General features: G+C 40.3%; 1 protein-coding gene across 2 annotated transcripts; it reads right to left on the minus strand.

Moving 5' to 3' along the window:
* Positions 1-4,142: 4,142 nt before the first annotated feature.
* Positions 4,143-14,778, minus strand: LOC116507445 (amine sulfotransferase-like). Of its 2 annotated transcripts, none has more exons than XM_032215575.1 (7): positions 14,612-14,778; positions 14,165-14,314; positions 13,421-13,629; positions 12,328-12,454; positions 10,285-10,379; positions 5,785-5,965; positions 4,143-4,440 (listed from the first exon to the last, which is right to left on the minus strand). In XM_032215575.1, the coding sequence occupies exons 2-7, from the start codon at positions 14,304-14,306 to the stop codon at positions 4,280-4,282; spliced, it is 915 nt and encodes a 304-aa protein (XP_032071466.1). In that variant the 5' UTR covers positions 14,307-14,314; positions 14,612-14,778; the 3' UTR covers positions 4,143-4,279. The 2 variants fall into 2 exon arrangements, with proteins under 2 accessions (XP_032071466.1, XP_032071465.1); XM_032215574.1 differs by having other exon boundaries at positions 14,617-14,777.
* Between the last annotated feature and the right edge of the window lie 301 nt (positions 14,779-15,079).

Consider the following 15,079-nt stretch of genomic DNA (forward strand, 5'->3'; position numbering starts at 1 on the left):
ATTCATTGTAGCCCCCAAAATGCAGGAGTCAATTATCTTGGTACTTGCATGGTTGGACAGGTGGGCACCTACTATCAAGTGGGAGGACGTTGTTAGAATATTGATCATTGATTTGGGCCCGTTTGGCCTAAAGACCACCCAGGAACAATTAGAACCAATAGCCCAAACCGTCCAGAACCTGCAGCCCCCGCAGCAGACACCAAACCTCCGGGGATCCAACGAGTGCGAAAGGCCTACTGGGACTTGGCGGGTGTATTCAGTGAGGAAGATGGAGACTACCTTCCACCTCACCGCCCCACAGACTGTGCGATAGACTTCAAACCAGGGGTAGCCTTACCAAAAACAAAAATGTACTCTATGACTCCTAAGGAGATGACTGAATTGAGGAAGTACATCAACACCAATTTAAAAAGGGGTTTTATTGAACCAACCAAATCGAAGGTAGCGGCCCCAGTGCTCTTCAGAGAAAAGAAAGATAGCGGAGTTTGCCTCTGTGTAGATCTGCGAGCTTTGAATGCAGTATGCGAAAAGAACACCTATCCCCTCCCACTCATAAAGGATATGTTGAACCACTTGACTAAAGGCAAAATCTTCACCAAGCTGGACTTGAGAGAGGCATATTACCACATATGAATCCGAAAAGGGGATGAGTGGAAAACTGCATTTAACACTCCCCTGGGAAGCTTCCAGTACAAAGCCATGCCTTTTGGACTACAAGGAGCACCCGCAGTTTTCATGCAGTACATAAATGAGGTGTTACATGACCACCTGTACCGCAGAGTACTCATTTTTTTTATGACATCTTGATTTTCTCTGAGACCTTAGAAGAACATGTAAAACTGGTGCGTCAAGTTCTGAAAAAACTTCTAGATGCCAAGCTGTATGCCAAGTTGTCAAAGTGTGAGTTCCACAAGACCTCGCTAGATTACCTGGGGTATTGTATCTCCAACGAAGGAATAGAAATGGATCCAGGAAAAGTAAAAGCGGTGTTGGATTGGAAACCTCCCAGTACTCACAAACAACTACAAAGCTTTCTTGGATTTGCAAATTTTTATAGGCAGTTCATCCCAACTTTCACTGAAATTGGCCTACCATTAACTGAGCTACTAAAGATGGGTCCTTCCCCAATAAAGCCAAAAGCTAACCAACCACTAAGGTGGACAATGGACTGTCAAAAAGCCTTTGAGAAATTAAAACGGCTCTTTGCCCAAGAGACCATCTTGCAGCATCCCGACCCAGAACGACCATTTATAATCCAGACAGATGCCAGTGATGTAGCAATAGCTGCAGTACTACACAAAAAAGTAAAGAAGCCCACCTCTTGCCTTGCACTTATATCTCCAAGAAACTCACCCCTACTGAAAGAAGGTGGCCCATTTGGGAGAAAGAGGCATTCACAATCAGGTAGAGCATGCTCACCTGGAGACATCTCCTAGAAGGGGGGGGGACATACCATTCGAGGTCTGGACTGATCATAAAAACCTTGAAGCACTTTTAGCTCATCAGAGATTATCCCCTAAGCAGGTTCGCTGGGCACAATACTTAAACACATCCCAGCAGGAAAGAACTTGTTAGCAGATGTTCTGTTGGGAAAACCGCAATACAACAGTAAGAAGGAAGAAGTCGTCCACCCCATCATATCTCCCTCTCACCAAAAAGCAGCTCTAGTCACCACTCGGAGCCAAGATAAGTTGACGACTGAGCTGAAGGCAGCTCTCCGGACAGACCCGTGGTTCAACAACAACAAGGACATCCTAACGGTGAATGAGGGCTTAGCCTGGAAAGAGTCCAAGCTATACATTCCTGCAGAGATGAGGCTGCAAGTGCTACAACGGAGTCATGATGCGAAACTAGGAGGCCACTTCGGATTCCTAAAAATACTCCACCTCACCAGACGTCAATTTTGGTGGCCAAGGATAAAATCAGAAGTTGAATATTATGTCAAAAGCTGTGCTACTTGTGCCGCAATGAAAACCCAGCCAGGAAAACCCCCTGGACTACTACAACAAGTGGCCAGCCCCAGCTGACAGTGGGAAGAGATCGCCATGGATTTCATCGTCGAGCTTCCAAACAGCGGCGGTAATAGAGTAATCTGGACAGTTATTGATTTGTTTTCCAAGCAAGCGCATTCCATCGCTTGCTCGGAGTTGCCATCTGCAAAGAAATTATCGAAAATGTTTGTGAAACACATTTATGGCTTGCACGGGGTGCGAAAAAGGGTCATTTCAGATCGCAGAGTTCAGTTCACCACTAAGTTCTGGAGAGAGTTCCTCAAATCAATTGGGTCCATGCAGGGGCTCAGCTCAGCATTTCATCCCAGCACCAATGGCACAGCAGAGAGGGCCAATGCGATGGTGGAAAAATACCTCTGGTGTTATGTGGACTATCAGCAAGACAACTGGTCAGACTTACTACCCTTTGTTGAAGTGGCATACAACAATGCAGTCCACAGCAGTACCAGTTTAACTCCATTCCAGATTACCAGTGGCATGGAGTTCGTTCCCATGCCTGAGCTGCCAAAGAACCTCCCTCCTCCATTCTGAATGAATGGATGGACACACTGAAGAGGGGATGGGAAAATACAAAGAAGGCTCTAACCGATGTGGCAGAAGCCTACAAGAAGCAAGCTGATAAACATTGTCCCCTTCAACCCCCTTTCAGTGTGGGGGACAAAGTTTTTTTTAATCTACGAAATACATAAGATTGAGGATGCCTAGCAAGAAACTGGATCCAAAATTCCTAGGACTTTTCCCAATAGAAAAGATAATTAACCCAGTTACAGTTAGACTCAGCCTACCCAGAATCCTAGGGAAAATTTGCCCAGTATTCCATTGTAGCTTGTTAAAACCTGTAAGGGGATCTAGCATAAGGCCATCTCCCCCTCCTCCTGTAGTGGTAGAAGGGGAAACACATTATGAAGTAAAAAAAATCTTGGATTCCAGGATGTATAGAGGTTGCTTACAATATTTGGTGCATTGGAAGGGAATCCTTGGTCTGAAGCTACATGGATGAAAAGTTGGGATTTAAAAGCAGATGAATTGGTGAAACAATTCCATGAGAAGTTCCCTGATAAGCCAAAGGGTCCCCCTGGGGAAGGAAGGGGTGTTTTTTTTTAAAGTCCCGTTTTGAAAGCTGCTTCTCAAAGAGAAGGAAATTGTGGGAGGCTTCTTTAGAGGAGACGAGGCCAGAGCAGCATTGAAGCCCTTTCCAGCCTCGAACGTAACCGGACCGTACTGGTATGGAGGAGTGTCCAGTCCAATACCAAAGAATTGCAATTTTTTTTTAAAAAAAAAACTTGATTTTCCCTTTAGGTGTTGGGCTAAGATGAAATATCAAGCAATATGTATTTTCAGGGAAGTAGTAAATACAATAAATACGTCTAGCTGTTGCTAATATGTTGATTTTGGATTTGTTGTTGTCATATTTTTTCTTAGTGGTTGCTTGCCTCGCCTGCCCGTCTGCTGCTCACTTGCCCCACCATGCCTGCCTGTTCGCCACTCAATCACTGCTAGCTTTTCCCTGGCCATGTCTGATGGCCTGGCACAAGTGGCACTGGTATGCAATGTGTTGCCTGTGACCATCGCCACCATTGCTGCCCTGTTTGCACTGGCCATGTGCCCCATTGCCTGCCAGTGCTGCTCACAGCTGCACACCGGACCCGGTCAGGGGAACGGCCTATTATGCCAGAGGAACAGCATTCCAGCGGAGTTGCTCAGAAGGCAGCCACCAGCTTCAGTCTTTAAGGTACTACAACACAGAGGAAAGGGGGACCATTATGGGCCTTCCGAGCACCTCCACTGCAAAGGGAGGCAGAAAAATTTGGCTTCTTTCTGCCGCGGCATTCAACATGGCTGCTTTTCTCCTTCTTGGGCTCATGCAAACAGAGCAAACATGCTCTGAGAAGGAGATGAGAAGAAGAAAGGGTGAAGACTAGAAGACTTGGCCAAACTTTTCTGTGGATTCAGTGGCCATGATTTGGGTGGGTGTGGCTTGGTGGAGTGGTGTCGAGCTACCTTGCCGTACTCCCACTCAGTCACATGAAGGTCTCAACCAAGTCACACAAACTGAACTGGTAAGGAAAAAAAATGAAACCCAACACTGCTCAGGTAGCTATGGAAATTTAAATCAATAAACAAATGCTGTACAATGTTTAAAAATAATGAAGAATTTAATGTTACTCTGTCCTATGGTCCCTGCAGAGTTCAGAATTGAAAATTACAATTACATAAAGGCCATTCTTGGAAGATCATCTCTGATTCAAGCTATTTGAAAGTTTATATCACACATTATTTTCATCCACTGAGCTGGAAATAGGCTCTGGATCCTCCTGAATATCCCAGCAGAACTTAAAGGGCAGCTTCTCCATCCTCTCCTTAAAGACACAGTCAAACCTTTCACTCTGGGCGACAGTCATGTGGTTCTTCCAGTCCCCAACAGTGCCTGGGAAACAATAGTTAAAATATCTTAACAGTTTTTTTATTCATTTTATCTAGAGGCTATTTATGTCATCCTATCACCAAAATGGTCATTCTTATGCATTTTTCTATGACTAAGTTTGTGTTTGAATGTATAAACAGTTATGTAAACAGGAAGTATACCCTGCTCCTGTTCCATGGTTTTTTTGTCTGAGAACATAGTAAAAATCTGTTCCTTAGCAGTTCTTTAAAGTAAATAAATACAACCTTAGATGAACAACATGACATTACACCATGTCATGATTTATTTTTGAAAAAGGAAACCAAAATGGAGAAGCTGTGTATGTAAAACTTAAGATTCAATAATTTTGGAAGAATTTTGACCTACTATTCTTTACAACATGGCTTCGGTTAAATGAAGTTTGTGAGCATTTTTATTACTTGTTTCACTTGAGGTTTCACTGTAGCATTTCAATCAGGTTGAGGTCTGGACTTTGACTGGGCAATTACAATACCTTAATTTTTTCCTTTTCAGCCATTCTGTGGTATTTTTGCTGGTGTGCTTAGGGTCATTGTCCTGTTGCATGACCCAATGTTGGCCAATCTTTAGCTGTCAGATCGCTGTGACTCTGGAATACTTTGGTATTTAGTGGAGTTGATGGTCAACTCAGTGATTGCAAGTTTAGGGTTAAGAGAAATGATTGATGGCTTTTTGATCATTGGATAGGTCCCTGCAGATTTAGAGGAGACAGTTCTAAGACTGGAGTGCATTGATATGTTGGAGAGACTTTTTTTTCAGGTTAATAAGTAGATTATCCTTTCCAGGTTGAAAAGATTAGTCAGTGACATCACTGTTTCCAGGGAGATGCCCCGGGAGAGGTGCTCCTTTCAAGTTCCCAACAAGGTGCTAGAGTGAATGACAGGAGCTCACCCCACCATGCAGCAGCACTCGGGTTTCAAACATGGGCTTGCTAACTTTCAACCCAATGTCCTAACCATGTGACTCACCACACACCTGGTGTGGGAGATTACCCAAAGTAAAGAGTGAAGAGGTTTTGTCTCCACCATCCTAAAGTGGTCAGTATGAGGTAAAACAATTCCATTCCCGAAGAATCATTACATTGTGCAACCAACAGACTGATCATTGAAACAGGTCAGATTATATCCACATCCGAAGCTTACGGCTGCCTCAAATGTAGGCTGCTGATGAGGCAAACACAACATCATGGAGAGACAGCAGAAAGAGAGGCTGTTGGGACATAGCCATATCACTTTATAAAGCACCTTTGAAGTGAAGGTGACAACCCTGGTTTCAGATGAAGCCTGGCACATTCCAAAAGCCCCAGAGTATGAATTATTACTAATCTACCTTTGCGAAGAAACCTTCCTTTGCTGAAATCTAGAATCTCAGGAGGCATTAATGTGTAGTTTGCTCTAGAATCCACCTTCATGTTATCAAATGTCGCTTTATACACCACCTCATCCACCTCCTTTTCAGTTAGTTCTCTTCCTAGGAAGTTGCATATTTTCAGTACAGAACTTCTCAAATCCTGTAATTTGATAGAGCTTTATATTAGTTCATCTATAACAATGGAGAAAAAATTGTAATTTTTTGTTTATATCTTTGGGAAATTCTCAAAATAATTTCTTCGTTATACAGTATCTTGCATATTAAACTTTAATTATTTTCCTACTGAAAAAATTACCTTGAGATAAAGTAATTTTTAAAATGAAAACTGTACATAGAAGCAATATGATTGAATTAAAAAAAGAAATGCTGCTTTGGGACTTCTGGTGAATGTTTATATGTTTTCTTGGCTGCATCAGAGGGTGGCCAGGTCCCAAGCAAGTTTTAAAAGATGCCTCTCTTAAAAATGGCATTGAGTTGAGTCAATCTCTTCTGAGTCAAATATTATGGAAAATATATTCATATTTATATTCATATTCATATTCATATTTGTTACAGTATAGCATAGCTATGCTGAAACACTATAGAATAGAAGCAATGATTAACCATATGATTGAATCAGTAAAGCAAACTGGTTAACTCTAGGCATTAAGTAAATTAGTAATTACAGAACCTTAACACTAAGCAGATCAGTAATCACAGACTCTTAATTACAAGCTTGATTAAATCAGGGGTTACAACTGTTTAACTCTCAAACATTAATTAAGGATTGGAAGTTTACACGATGATAAAAGATTTATTGACTATGAGTATTCTTTAGGTCCACATGGAAGTAAATGAGTTACCATATACTGTAAACTTGCATAATCATTATTGGTCCCCATTGGCTATGTAAATCCACCCCTCTCTTGTGTATGCTCAATAAAAAAGGACCCCCAGACTCCGTTCTGGGTCAGTTCGTCCCGAAGGAAATTCGTGTCCGAGTTCTTCTTCCACATTGGCTTCATGAACGACCCGCGGAGAAATCGCATCTGGTGACCCCGACGTGATGATCCGTGTCGCCCACCTCATATCACCCCCAGGCTAGGAAAAGCCTCCCACTCAGGGCCGGCCGTCAGCGAACGGAGCACCCTCCCATTTCGTGACTATGAGGTCGGGTTTCTCGAAGGAACGCAACTTCGGGATATCTGTAAATTTTCTGGTGTAATTATTCAAGCGATGGGCAAGTCGCTTCCCGTTTTCCCCTTGAAAGCATTTAATTGACTTATTGACTTATGTCAAAAATCATTGTCCAATCTACCCGGAAAAGGGGTCTTTAAAGCTCTCCTTATGGATAAAATTGGGCACCTACTTTCATGAGGAACCCCAAGCCCCTCCCTTACCCTTAATCCCCCAGCAATGCCTTTTCTGTGGGGGAGGGAACCTTGTTTTCATGTTTTTCAGGCCTGGAAGATTTAATCTTCAGGTGAGTAAAGATTTTTTTCTTTTGGGGGAGGAGGAGAGTGTTGCCTTGTGTGTGCATGTATAAGATGAAGGAAATTCCTACTAAAGGTTTGCCTTCACCCTGAGTAAAAACCCTCTGCACATCTATCTGGCCAACCTACTCAAAACCTGGCCTCTAGAAGACAGTTTTCATTTAGATTTTGTAACAAGTTTGCTGATTTTCTGGCCACCATCAGATGAACTGAAGAGAAGTTCTACCTGAGTTTCTTCCCCGAAGTGACTAAGGAATCCACAGGGATATGTTAGAAAGCTGTTAATAGTTGTCTTTTAAAAGAAAAGTAGAGCTCAAGCCCCACCCAGATGCAAATGATGTGTTAATAAAATATCTATATATCTTGCTCTTTAAAACTATGCCAGCACTCAGCTGGGAGGACCAACCTGGAACCCTGGCCAATGCAAACAATGTGGACAAACATCTCTATACATTGTCTCTATAAATCTTGACCTTTAAAAATATGCCAGCGCTGCTGGGAGATCAAGATAGAAACGGAACATCCCAGGGAGAGACAGATATTAACAATCTAGTGCTTAAGGAGATAGAATGGGCATAACTTTGAGCAAAAGTAAGAAATTTAGCAGGTAATGAGGTAAAGCCTGACTGAATGGGAAGACCTAGGTAATTGGACTTGATTACTTTGATGTAATGTCTGTTAAAAAAAAATTCTTAGGTGTGCATCTAATAACATGTAGAATTGAATTGAATTTATGGTGATATGTTTGATCAGCTAGCTAAATAAATAAATAAGCTTGGGCTTGAAGCTGTGGGGGAGGGAAGAGTAGTTAGGATTTAAACTGCTCTCTGAGTTTCCCCACTGCTTGGAGAATGAGCCACAAGTTCTCCAAGGAAAGAAATTTGAAGATTTAAAGTGACAGAACCTCCCCCAGGCCTGAAAGTGTTGTTTCATGGTATGTGTGCATGTGTGTGTGTAATCATTTTCAGACCTGGAGGGAAGTTGAGATTCCTTAATAACAGAAAATGGAGCTCATTGGCTTATGTACAGCTCCCTGAAATAATTGTAATGATTGCTTTGTATGAAGAAAGAATGAAATGGGATATTTTTGTGTGTGAAGTTAATTTACACAAGCAGTCTGATTGCAGTGCAAATGTATGTCAATGGTAAAAGATGGTATGAATGTACTTTAATTTCTTTCATATAAAGGAACAGTAAGTTGCAAAGTTGTTTAATGGTATGTGTGTGTATGCTTGTGTGTTATCATTTCCAAACCTGAAGGGAGGGTGAGATTCTCTAATAAAATAAAATGAAGCTTGGTGGCTTGAAAAAGCTTCCTGAAATAGTTATAATGATTGGTTAGCATGAGCAAGCATGAGCAAGCATGATTGCAGTATGAATGTATATGTCCCCAATGCCCCAGAAAGTGATAAGTGAAGAGATCCAAAGACCTGTGATTGCCTGCGTGAATCCCCCCCCCTTTTTCCTCTGGGTCATTCTTTGGAGGGATGCAGGTTGGCAATTGGAAAGATAATGAGTGGCCCCCTGAACACATTATTGCTTATTATGACCCCGCAACATGGGCAGAGGATGGGTCGTGGGGTTACCGAACACCCATTTATATGCTTAATAGGATTATACGATTACAAGCTGTTTTAGAATTAGCCGGGAATCGCATTGATAGAGCACTCACTGCTATAGCTACAGCACAGGATAAGTTACGTACAGCAGTTTATCAAAATCGCCTAGCTTTAGATTATTTACTGGCTAAGGAAGGGGGAGTATGTGGGAAATTTAATCTTACAATTGTTGTCTCCAAATTGATGAAACTGGCAAGGTAGTGGCCGATCTCACCGCGGACTTGCGGAAATTGGTTCACGTACCCGTGCAAAAGTGGACAGGATTAATGGATGATGCAGGCTTCCTGGGAGGAATTTTTCGCAATTGGAAACAAGCCACCTTCATGACAGGCATGGCGCTCCTAGGGTTTCTCCTTTTGCCCTGCTTAATCCCAGTGATCCGAATCATCATTCAATCCACAGTAGAAAGTATGACACAGGGCAAAAACATTAACACAGCAACCTTTGATTCGAAACACAAAGCCCTGTTAACAGCCTTCTCTGATGAAGACCTCGAGAAAGACAATACTCCCTTCCGACTCCACAAAATTTAAAACAAAAGGAGGAGATGTTGCAGTATAGCATAGCTATGCTGAAACACTATAGAATAGAAGCAATGATTAACCATATGATTGAATCAGTAAAGCAAACTGGTTAACTCTAGGCATTAAGTAAATTAGTAATTACAGAACCTTAACACTAAGCAGATCAGTAATCACAGACTCTTAATTACAAGCTTGATTAAATCAGGGGTTACAACTGCTTAACTCTCAAACATTAATTAAGGATTGGAAGTTTACACGATGATAAAAGATTTATTGACTATGAGTATTCTTTAGGTCTACATGGAAGTAAATGAGTTACCATATACTGTAAACTTGCATAATCATGATTGGTCCCCATTGGCTATGTAAATCCACCCCTCCCTTGTGTATGCTCAATAAAAAAGGACCCCCAGACTCCGTTCTGGGTCGGTTCGTCCCGAAGGAAATTCGTGTCTGAGTTCTTCTTCCACATTGGCTTCATGAACGACCCGCGGAGAAATCGCACATATGTATTTACATTTATATTTATAATGCAATTCAATGCAATGCAATACAATACAATAAAATATAATAGGCTAAGATTTTTCTGATTGTAGGTAAATTGTGCTAATTGGATTTTCCTTATATATTAAGTAAGTCTATCAAAAATTAGATCAGCTTTATTTTGCTGAACTTGTTAAGAAGTTCTCTAGAAGATCACAGAAATAATCAAGATTGGCTCTGTGGTCGCCTCGGCTACTTCCTATTGGAATAAGTTATTTTAACATCCCATCATTTCCAAAACTTTCTGTGCTTAATGATTGTTCATATTGCACAACACAACACAACAGAAACACATCTTACCTTTTTCATTTCTTCATAAGACAGGAAGAGAATATTGAAATCACCCTTATGAGCAGACCAGCCTTCTATATGGTCTAGCCATGAACTACAAATCACTGATAGGAGAAAAATGAGTTACGTATAAAGATTAATGCTTGAATTTCCCCCACAACTTTATGATCCTTGTGGGTCTAAAGATCAAAGCATGATAGTTTAAGAAGAGGCTACACTAATATTTACATAATCTAGTCATGAAATACAAATCACAAACTGTAAAACACTGATAGGTTCATCTCGGTCATGCAATGATGCAGCTGGCCATCTGTGTCAGGGATAGTAATACAATAGCACTTAGACTTATGTACAGCTTCATAGTGCTTTTACAGTCCTCTATAAGCAGTTCACACAGTCAGCATATTGCCCCCAACAATCTGGGTCCTTATTTAATCCACCTCGAAAGGATAGAAGGCTGAGTCAACCTTCAGCCTGGTAAAATTCGATCTGCCAAACTGCTGGCAGTTGGCAGTCTACAGAAGTAACCTGCAGTACTGCATTGTAACCACTGTGCCTCCTCAGCTCTTTCTACATTATTAATGCTTGAGTTTCCTCCATTGTGATCCTGGTGGGCCTAAAAATCAAAGCATGAGAGCACAACTGAGGGGCTACCCTAACATCACTGAGTGGAGAGGACAGAGAAAAAATGAGAATTGTAACTAATGAGATTGCATACTCCAACTTGTTATGGGGGATTTTTGCCAATATGCTGCTATATTGTTTCATTTCTTTGCTTTTTCTTATTTGGAACTTTGGGGCAATCTGGTTTAATTTTTTTATACTTCTTCAAATATTCAAAAAACTAACTCTTGTTATCACTTTTCTCTTACACTTTAGGAGGGTTACAGAGTGCTCCTGGGGACTGCAGGGGGAAAAAGTGAGCAAAATATTGCCTGGTTTTTGCTTATTTCTGCCCTCCCCAGCCCCCAGCAGCACTCTGTATGCCTCCTAAAGGCCATACACGGCCACTTCAGTGAAGGGGGCAGGTTTTCTGGAGACAAAAAATGCTGTATTCAGTGTATTAGATTCACCCTGATTTTCAGCCTCTTTTTTGAGGGAAAAAGGTGTGTCTTATACTCTGAAAATTACGGTAGTTCGGAGAATCAGTAAAAATACCACCTCTAACTGACTCTGCCCCAATCTATTCTCTGCTTCCTGAGTCCCAGCTGATGGAGAGAGAATGGGGATTGTTAGGTAAACTCCCCATTGGGAGAGTGAGTATGTTCAGAGAAGCATTGTTAGAATTGTGTTGGAGAACACATAAACCAGCATTACAGAGACACTGCAGTTTAAATAGGCTTTTACTTTCGTGGATATAGAGGTATCAGAGTCCATCAAACAGTCCAAGTCATATATAGATAATACAGTTGGTCATCAATGTCTTTCAGTTAAGGGATAATCCAAATAACATAGTCTAGTATCATACAATCAGTCCGGTACACAAAGTTTGCTAATAGTTGATAAACTTACAATCGCTCACGGCACTTTCTAAATCAGCCCAACATCGAACAAACACACAGAGAGAGCTAACAGACATTCTGGCTCCCTCTTATGGCCGATTGAGGAAAACAGCACCCAATCACATTTTATAGAATGCTTTAAAGAAACAGTTACAGCATTGCTACATGATTTATATATTGCCAACTCAACTGTTAGAATTATATTCCTAACAGGGATTTTGCCATAACCTTCCCCTGGAGTGGTGAGGGAATGGAGATTTTACAGTATACTTCACCTGCCATGCCTACCACACCATCCCACGCCCACCAAGCCAAGCCCACAGTACTGACAGTTAAAAAATTTTTGAATCCCATGACTGCAAACTTCCTACTATAAAATATTTGTGTAGAGTTTGGACAAATTACTGGATGAGTATAGGGAATCATTATTCATGATGTAAGGAGAGAGAGTGAATTGTTGCTCTTGGTGGGAAATGGATTGAAATATATTTATAGTCTTTCATCCAAAACAAAAATGGACAAAACATTGTCACGATCAAATTCTTCTTACCTTTGCCAGCCAAAAACATCTCAAAAAATATATTGAAGTCTTTTGGGGTTTCTATTTTGACTAATACTTTGTGAAAATGGTAGCTAGAAACCAAGATATCCTTTGGGTTTCTAAGCACATAAATAATCTGTAAGAGAAAAATGATAATACCTAGTCAAAAAAAAACAAGACAAAAAGAAGAAGAAAAGACAAATTGACAGCAAAGCGTACAGAGAGTTCATCAAGTAACTTTCATACATTCATCTAACAGTTTCCATTCTATCAGGGGATCTCAAAGCTCATTAGCAAAACCATATTTGAGAGCCTTTCAGCAGATCACAAGGATTGGGGCCAACCTTGACTTGGAGGAATGATTTTCCATATGGCAGACAACACAGAAGAAAAGTTTTTCCTCATGGATCCTGCCTGACAAATCTCCCTAGCTGATGGGACCCCGACATGCCTTTCCTGCTGGACTTGATGAAATGCATAGCTGTAACTGGGGAGAGGAGATTCTTCAAATAACATGTTCCCAACTGAGGAAGGGGTTTAAATGTCAAAAAAAGAACCATGAATTGAATGTAGAAGCAGACAGGTTAGCAATGCAGTTTCCAAAGCAGAGGTGTAAGGAATGCAGTTCTAGAGAATAGACCAATGCCCATTGTATCTGCATTTTGCACCAGTGAAGCTTCCAATGACTAGGACATGAGTGACTGAGAGTAGAAATTGTGCAAAGGGATTTGAGGGACAAAAATAGCATCCCTCAACTTGACATCCTCCAGATATGTTAAGATCGCAATTTGACTTGCAACACCAAGTGTTACGATCTACCTGGGTGTGTCACCTTGGGAAAAATAAGTTTAAGGGGTTTGATATTCAGTTTGATTGTTAGCTGTTTCTGCTGGGCATGACCTTCTGATATTAACACTGTTTTGTTTGTATTTCACCCCCGACCTCACACTTCAGAATTTGCTATTCCAACATATTGGAACAATGTAATATTTGTTTGTGCACCCTTGCGTATTTATTAATAAAACATTCAGACACAGAGCTAAACGAAATGAATGCAGGCAGCTCCCCACACTAGCTCACAAGTTAACAAAACATGTCCTACTTTTGCTCTTCTTTTTCGTAATCCTTTGGGTACCAAATAGTAGGGCAGATGGGAACAAATGACACGAGGTGATGGGCGACTAGGTAAATCTACATGGAACATATTATACTCCAGAAATGGTGCTCGGTCAATTAGGGTAATATTTTCAGTTCCATCTCGGTGACCTTCATAAGTAATCAAGCTGACAATATTCTGAGTCCATATTGTTCCTGCAAATAAGGAATAATTAAATTAATTCACCCATCATTATTTGGAGACAGTTGAACTTATGCAAAGCCAACCTTCCTATCAGGGAGAAGAGCAAATGTTTCAGAGATGTATAAAGACAATTAACTACTAAATATGATAGATGAAGCTGACAGATGGATGGATGAGAAAAGAATAGCTATTAATTTAAACATTTATTTCTATCCTGCCTTATTTAGTTTTAGAACTAACTCAAGATGGCAAACATACCTAGTACTTCCTCCTCCTCCTCTTTTCCTCACAACAGCCCTTTGAGGTAAATTGGGCTGAGAGAGAGCGACTAGCCATGGTTATCAATGTAGCCAATCCATAAAATATAAAGGATGAAAGTAGGGGTTTAGCAGATTATTTTCCCTACATTTCCAGCTTCTTATAAAATGTGAAGTGTTAAAATCTGTTTATAGAGCAACAGCGTCACAGCAACCAAAACACTGAGGAACTGAATAATGACATTGGACACAAGTTTAACTCTTTCTTGGAAGACATCTTTGAACTTACCAGATTTAGGATATGTGATTACGAATATATCATCATCTCGAATTTCAAAATTGTCCAGTGAATCTAAATTTTCAGGTGAGGACATGCCAGTTACAAAATAGAGTCCTTTGTATTTATATAGGGACTCATCCACTGGCTCCATTTCTTCAACTGTTGATGTAATAATAGAACAATTATTAATACTTCCTACATTTATGGTCAATATTGTATTAATTCAGTTTTTTAAAAATCACAAATCCTGCTAACATAAAGGAAAATTACATGTGTGTGTGTTATTAGATTAGTTTCCTTATTAATTCATTAGTTCCATGAACTCAATTTTCATTGATAAATGTTTCCATTGCAAAGAGTAAATTTGCTGTTCTTATTGGAATCTAAAAATTCTGTGTAGAAGAGAAAGTTTAAATTACAATGTTAAAAACATACAAATTGCAATTCTTTTCTTACCTTACCTTATCTATATAGACTCTGACAGTCACTCATGTCATGTCCTTAAGCCACCTTATTTGCAATAGTTTGTCAATGTTCTTATACTCCAGTAAAGTGCTCAAATATTTAAGAAGGCTGATCTTTAGTCAATCATTGTGTCAGCAGAACTTCTGTATTCCAAAAATGAGCAAGAGGGGACATCGAACACGATTGAGTAATAAACTAATTTGGAATGTAAAATGGGTCAGGGGTAACTTACTTAGCTGATGTAGACTTGTATCACTCTTGTCTCACTGTATCCATAAATTTATTGAAGTGTAGCTGTAAAAATCAGTATGTTTTAAAAATACAAAAGCACTTCTGATTTACATGCCAGGTATTTGTAATGTATCATTGTATGAAGAATTATGGATTTACCAGTAGATGAAGCCAGAACAATGTTATTGCATTGTTATTTTCATATCTAAATCCCAATCCCAATTTCCA

Source organism: Thamnophis elegans, chromosome 4 (assembly GCF_009769535.1).
Source record: "Thamnophis elegans isolate rThaEle1 chromosome 4, rThaEle1.pri, whole genome shotgun sequence".
Taxonomy (NCBI): Eukaryota; Metazoa; Chordata; class Lepidosauria; order Squamata; family Colubridae; genus Thamnophis; species Thamnophis elegans.

What these genes read in the sequence shown, in the direction of transcription:
- LOC116507445 (XM_032215575.1), bottom strand. Translation starts at nt 14,306, where the DNA reads ATGGAGCCAGTGGATGAGTCCCTATATAAATACAAAGGACTCTATTTT. An exon ending in AATCACATATCCTAAATCTG is followed by an intron (nt 13,630 to 14,164) that starts GTAAGTTCAAAG and finishes CCTTATTTGCAG; the next exon opens with GAACAATATGGACTCAGAAT. An exon ending in CTTATGAAGAAATGAAAAAG is followed by an intron (nt 5,966 to 10,284) that starts GTAAGATGTGTT and finishes ATCAAATTACAG; the next exon opens with GATTTGAGAAGTTCTGTACT.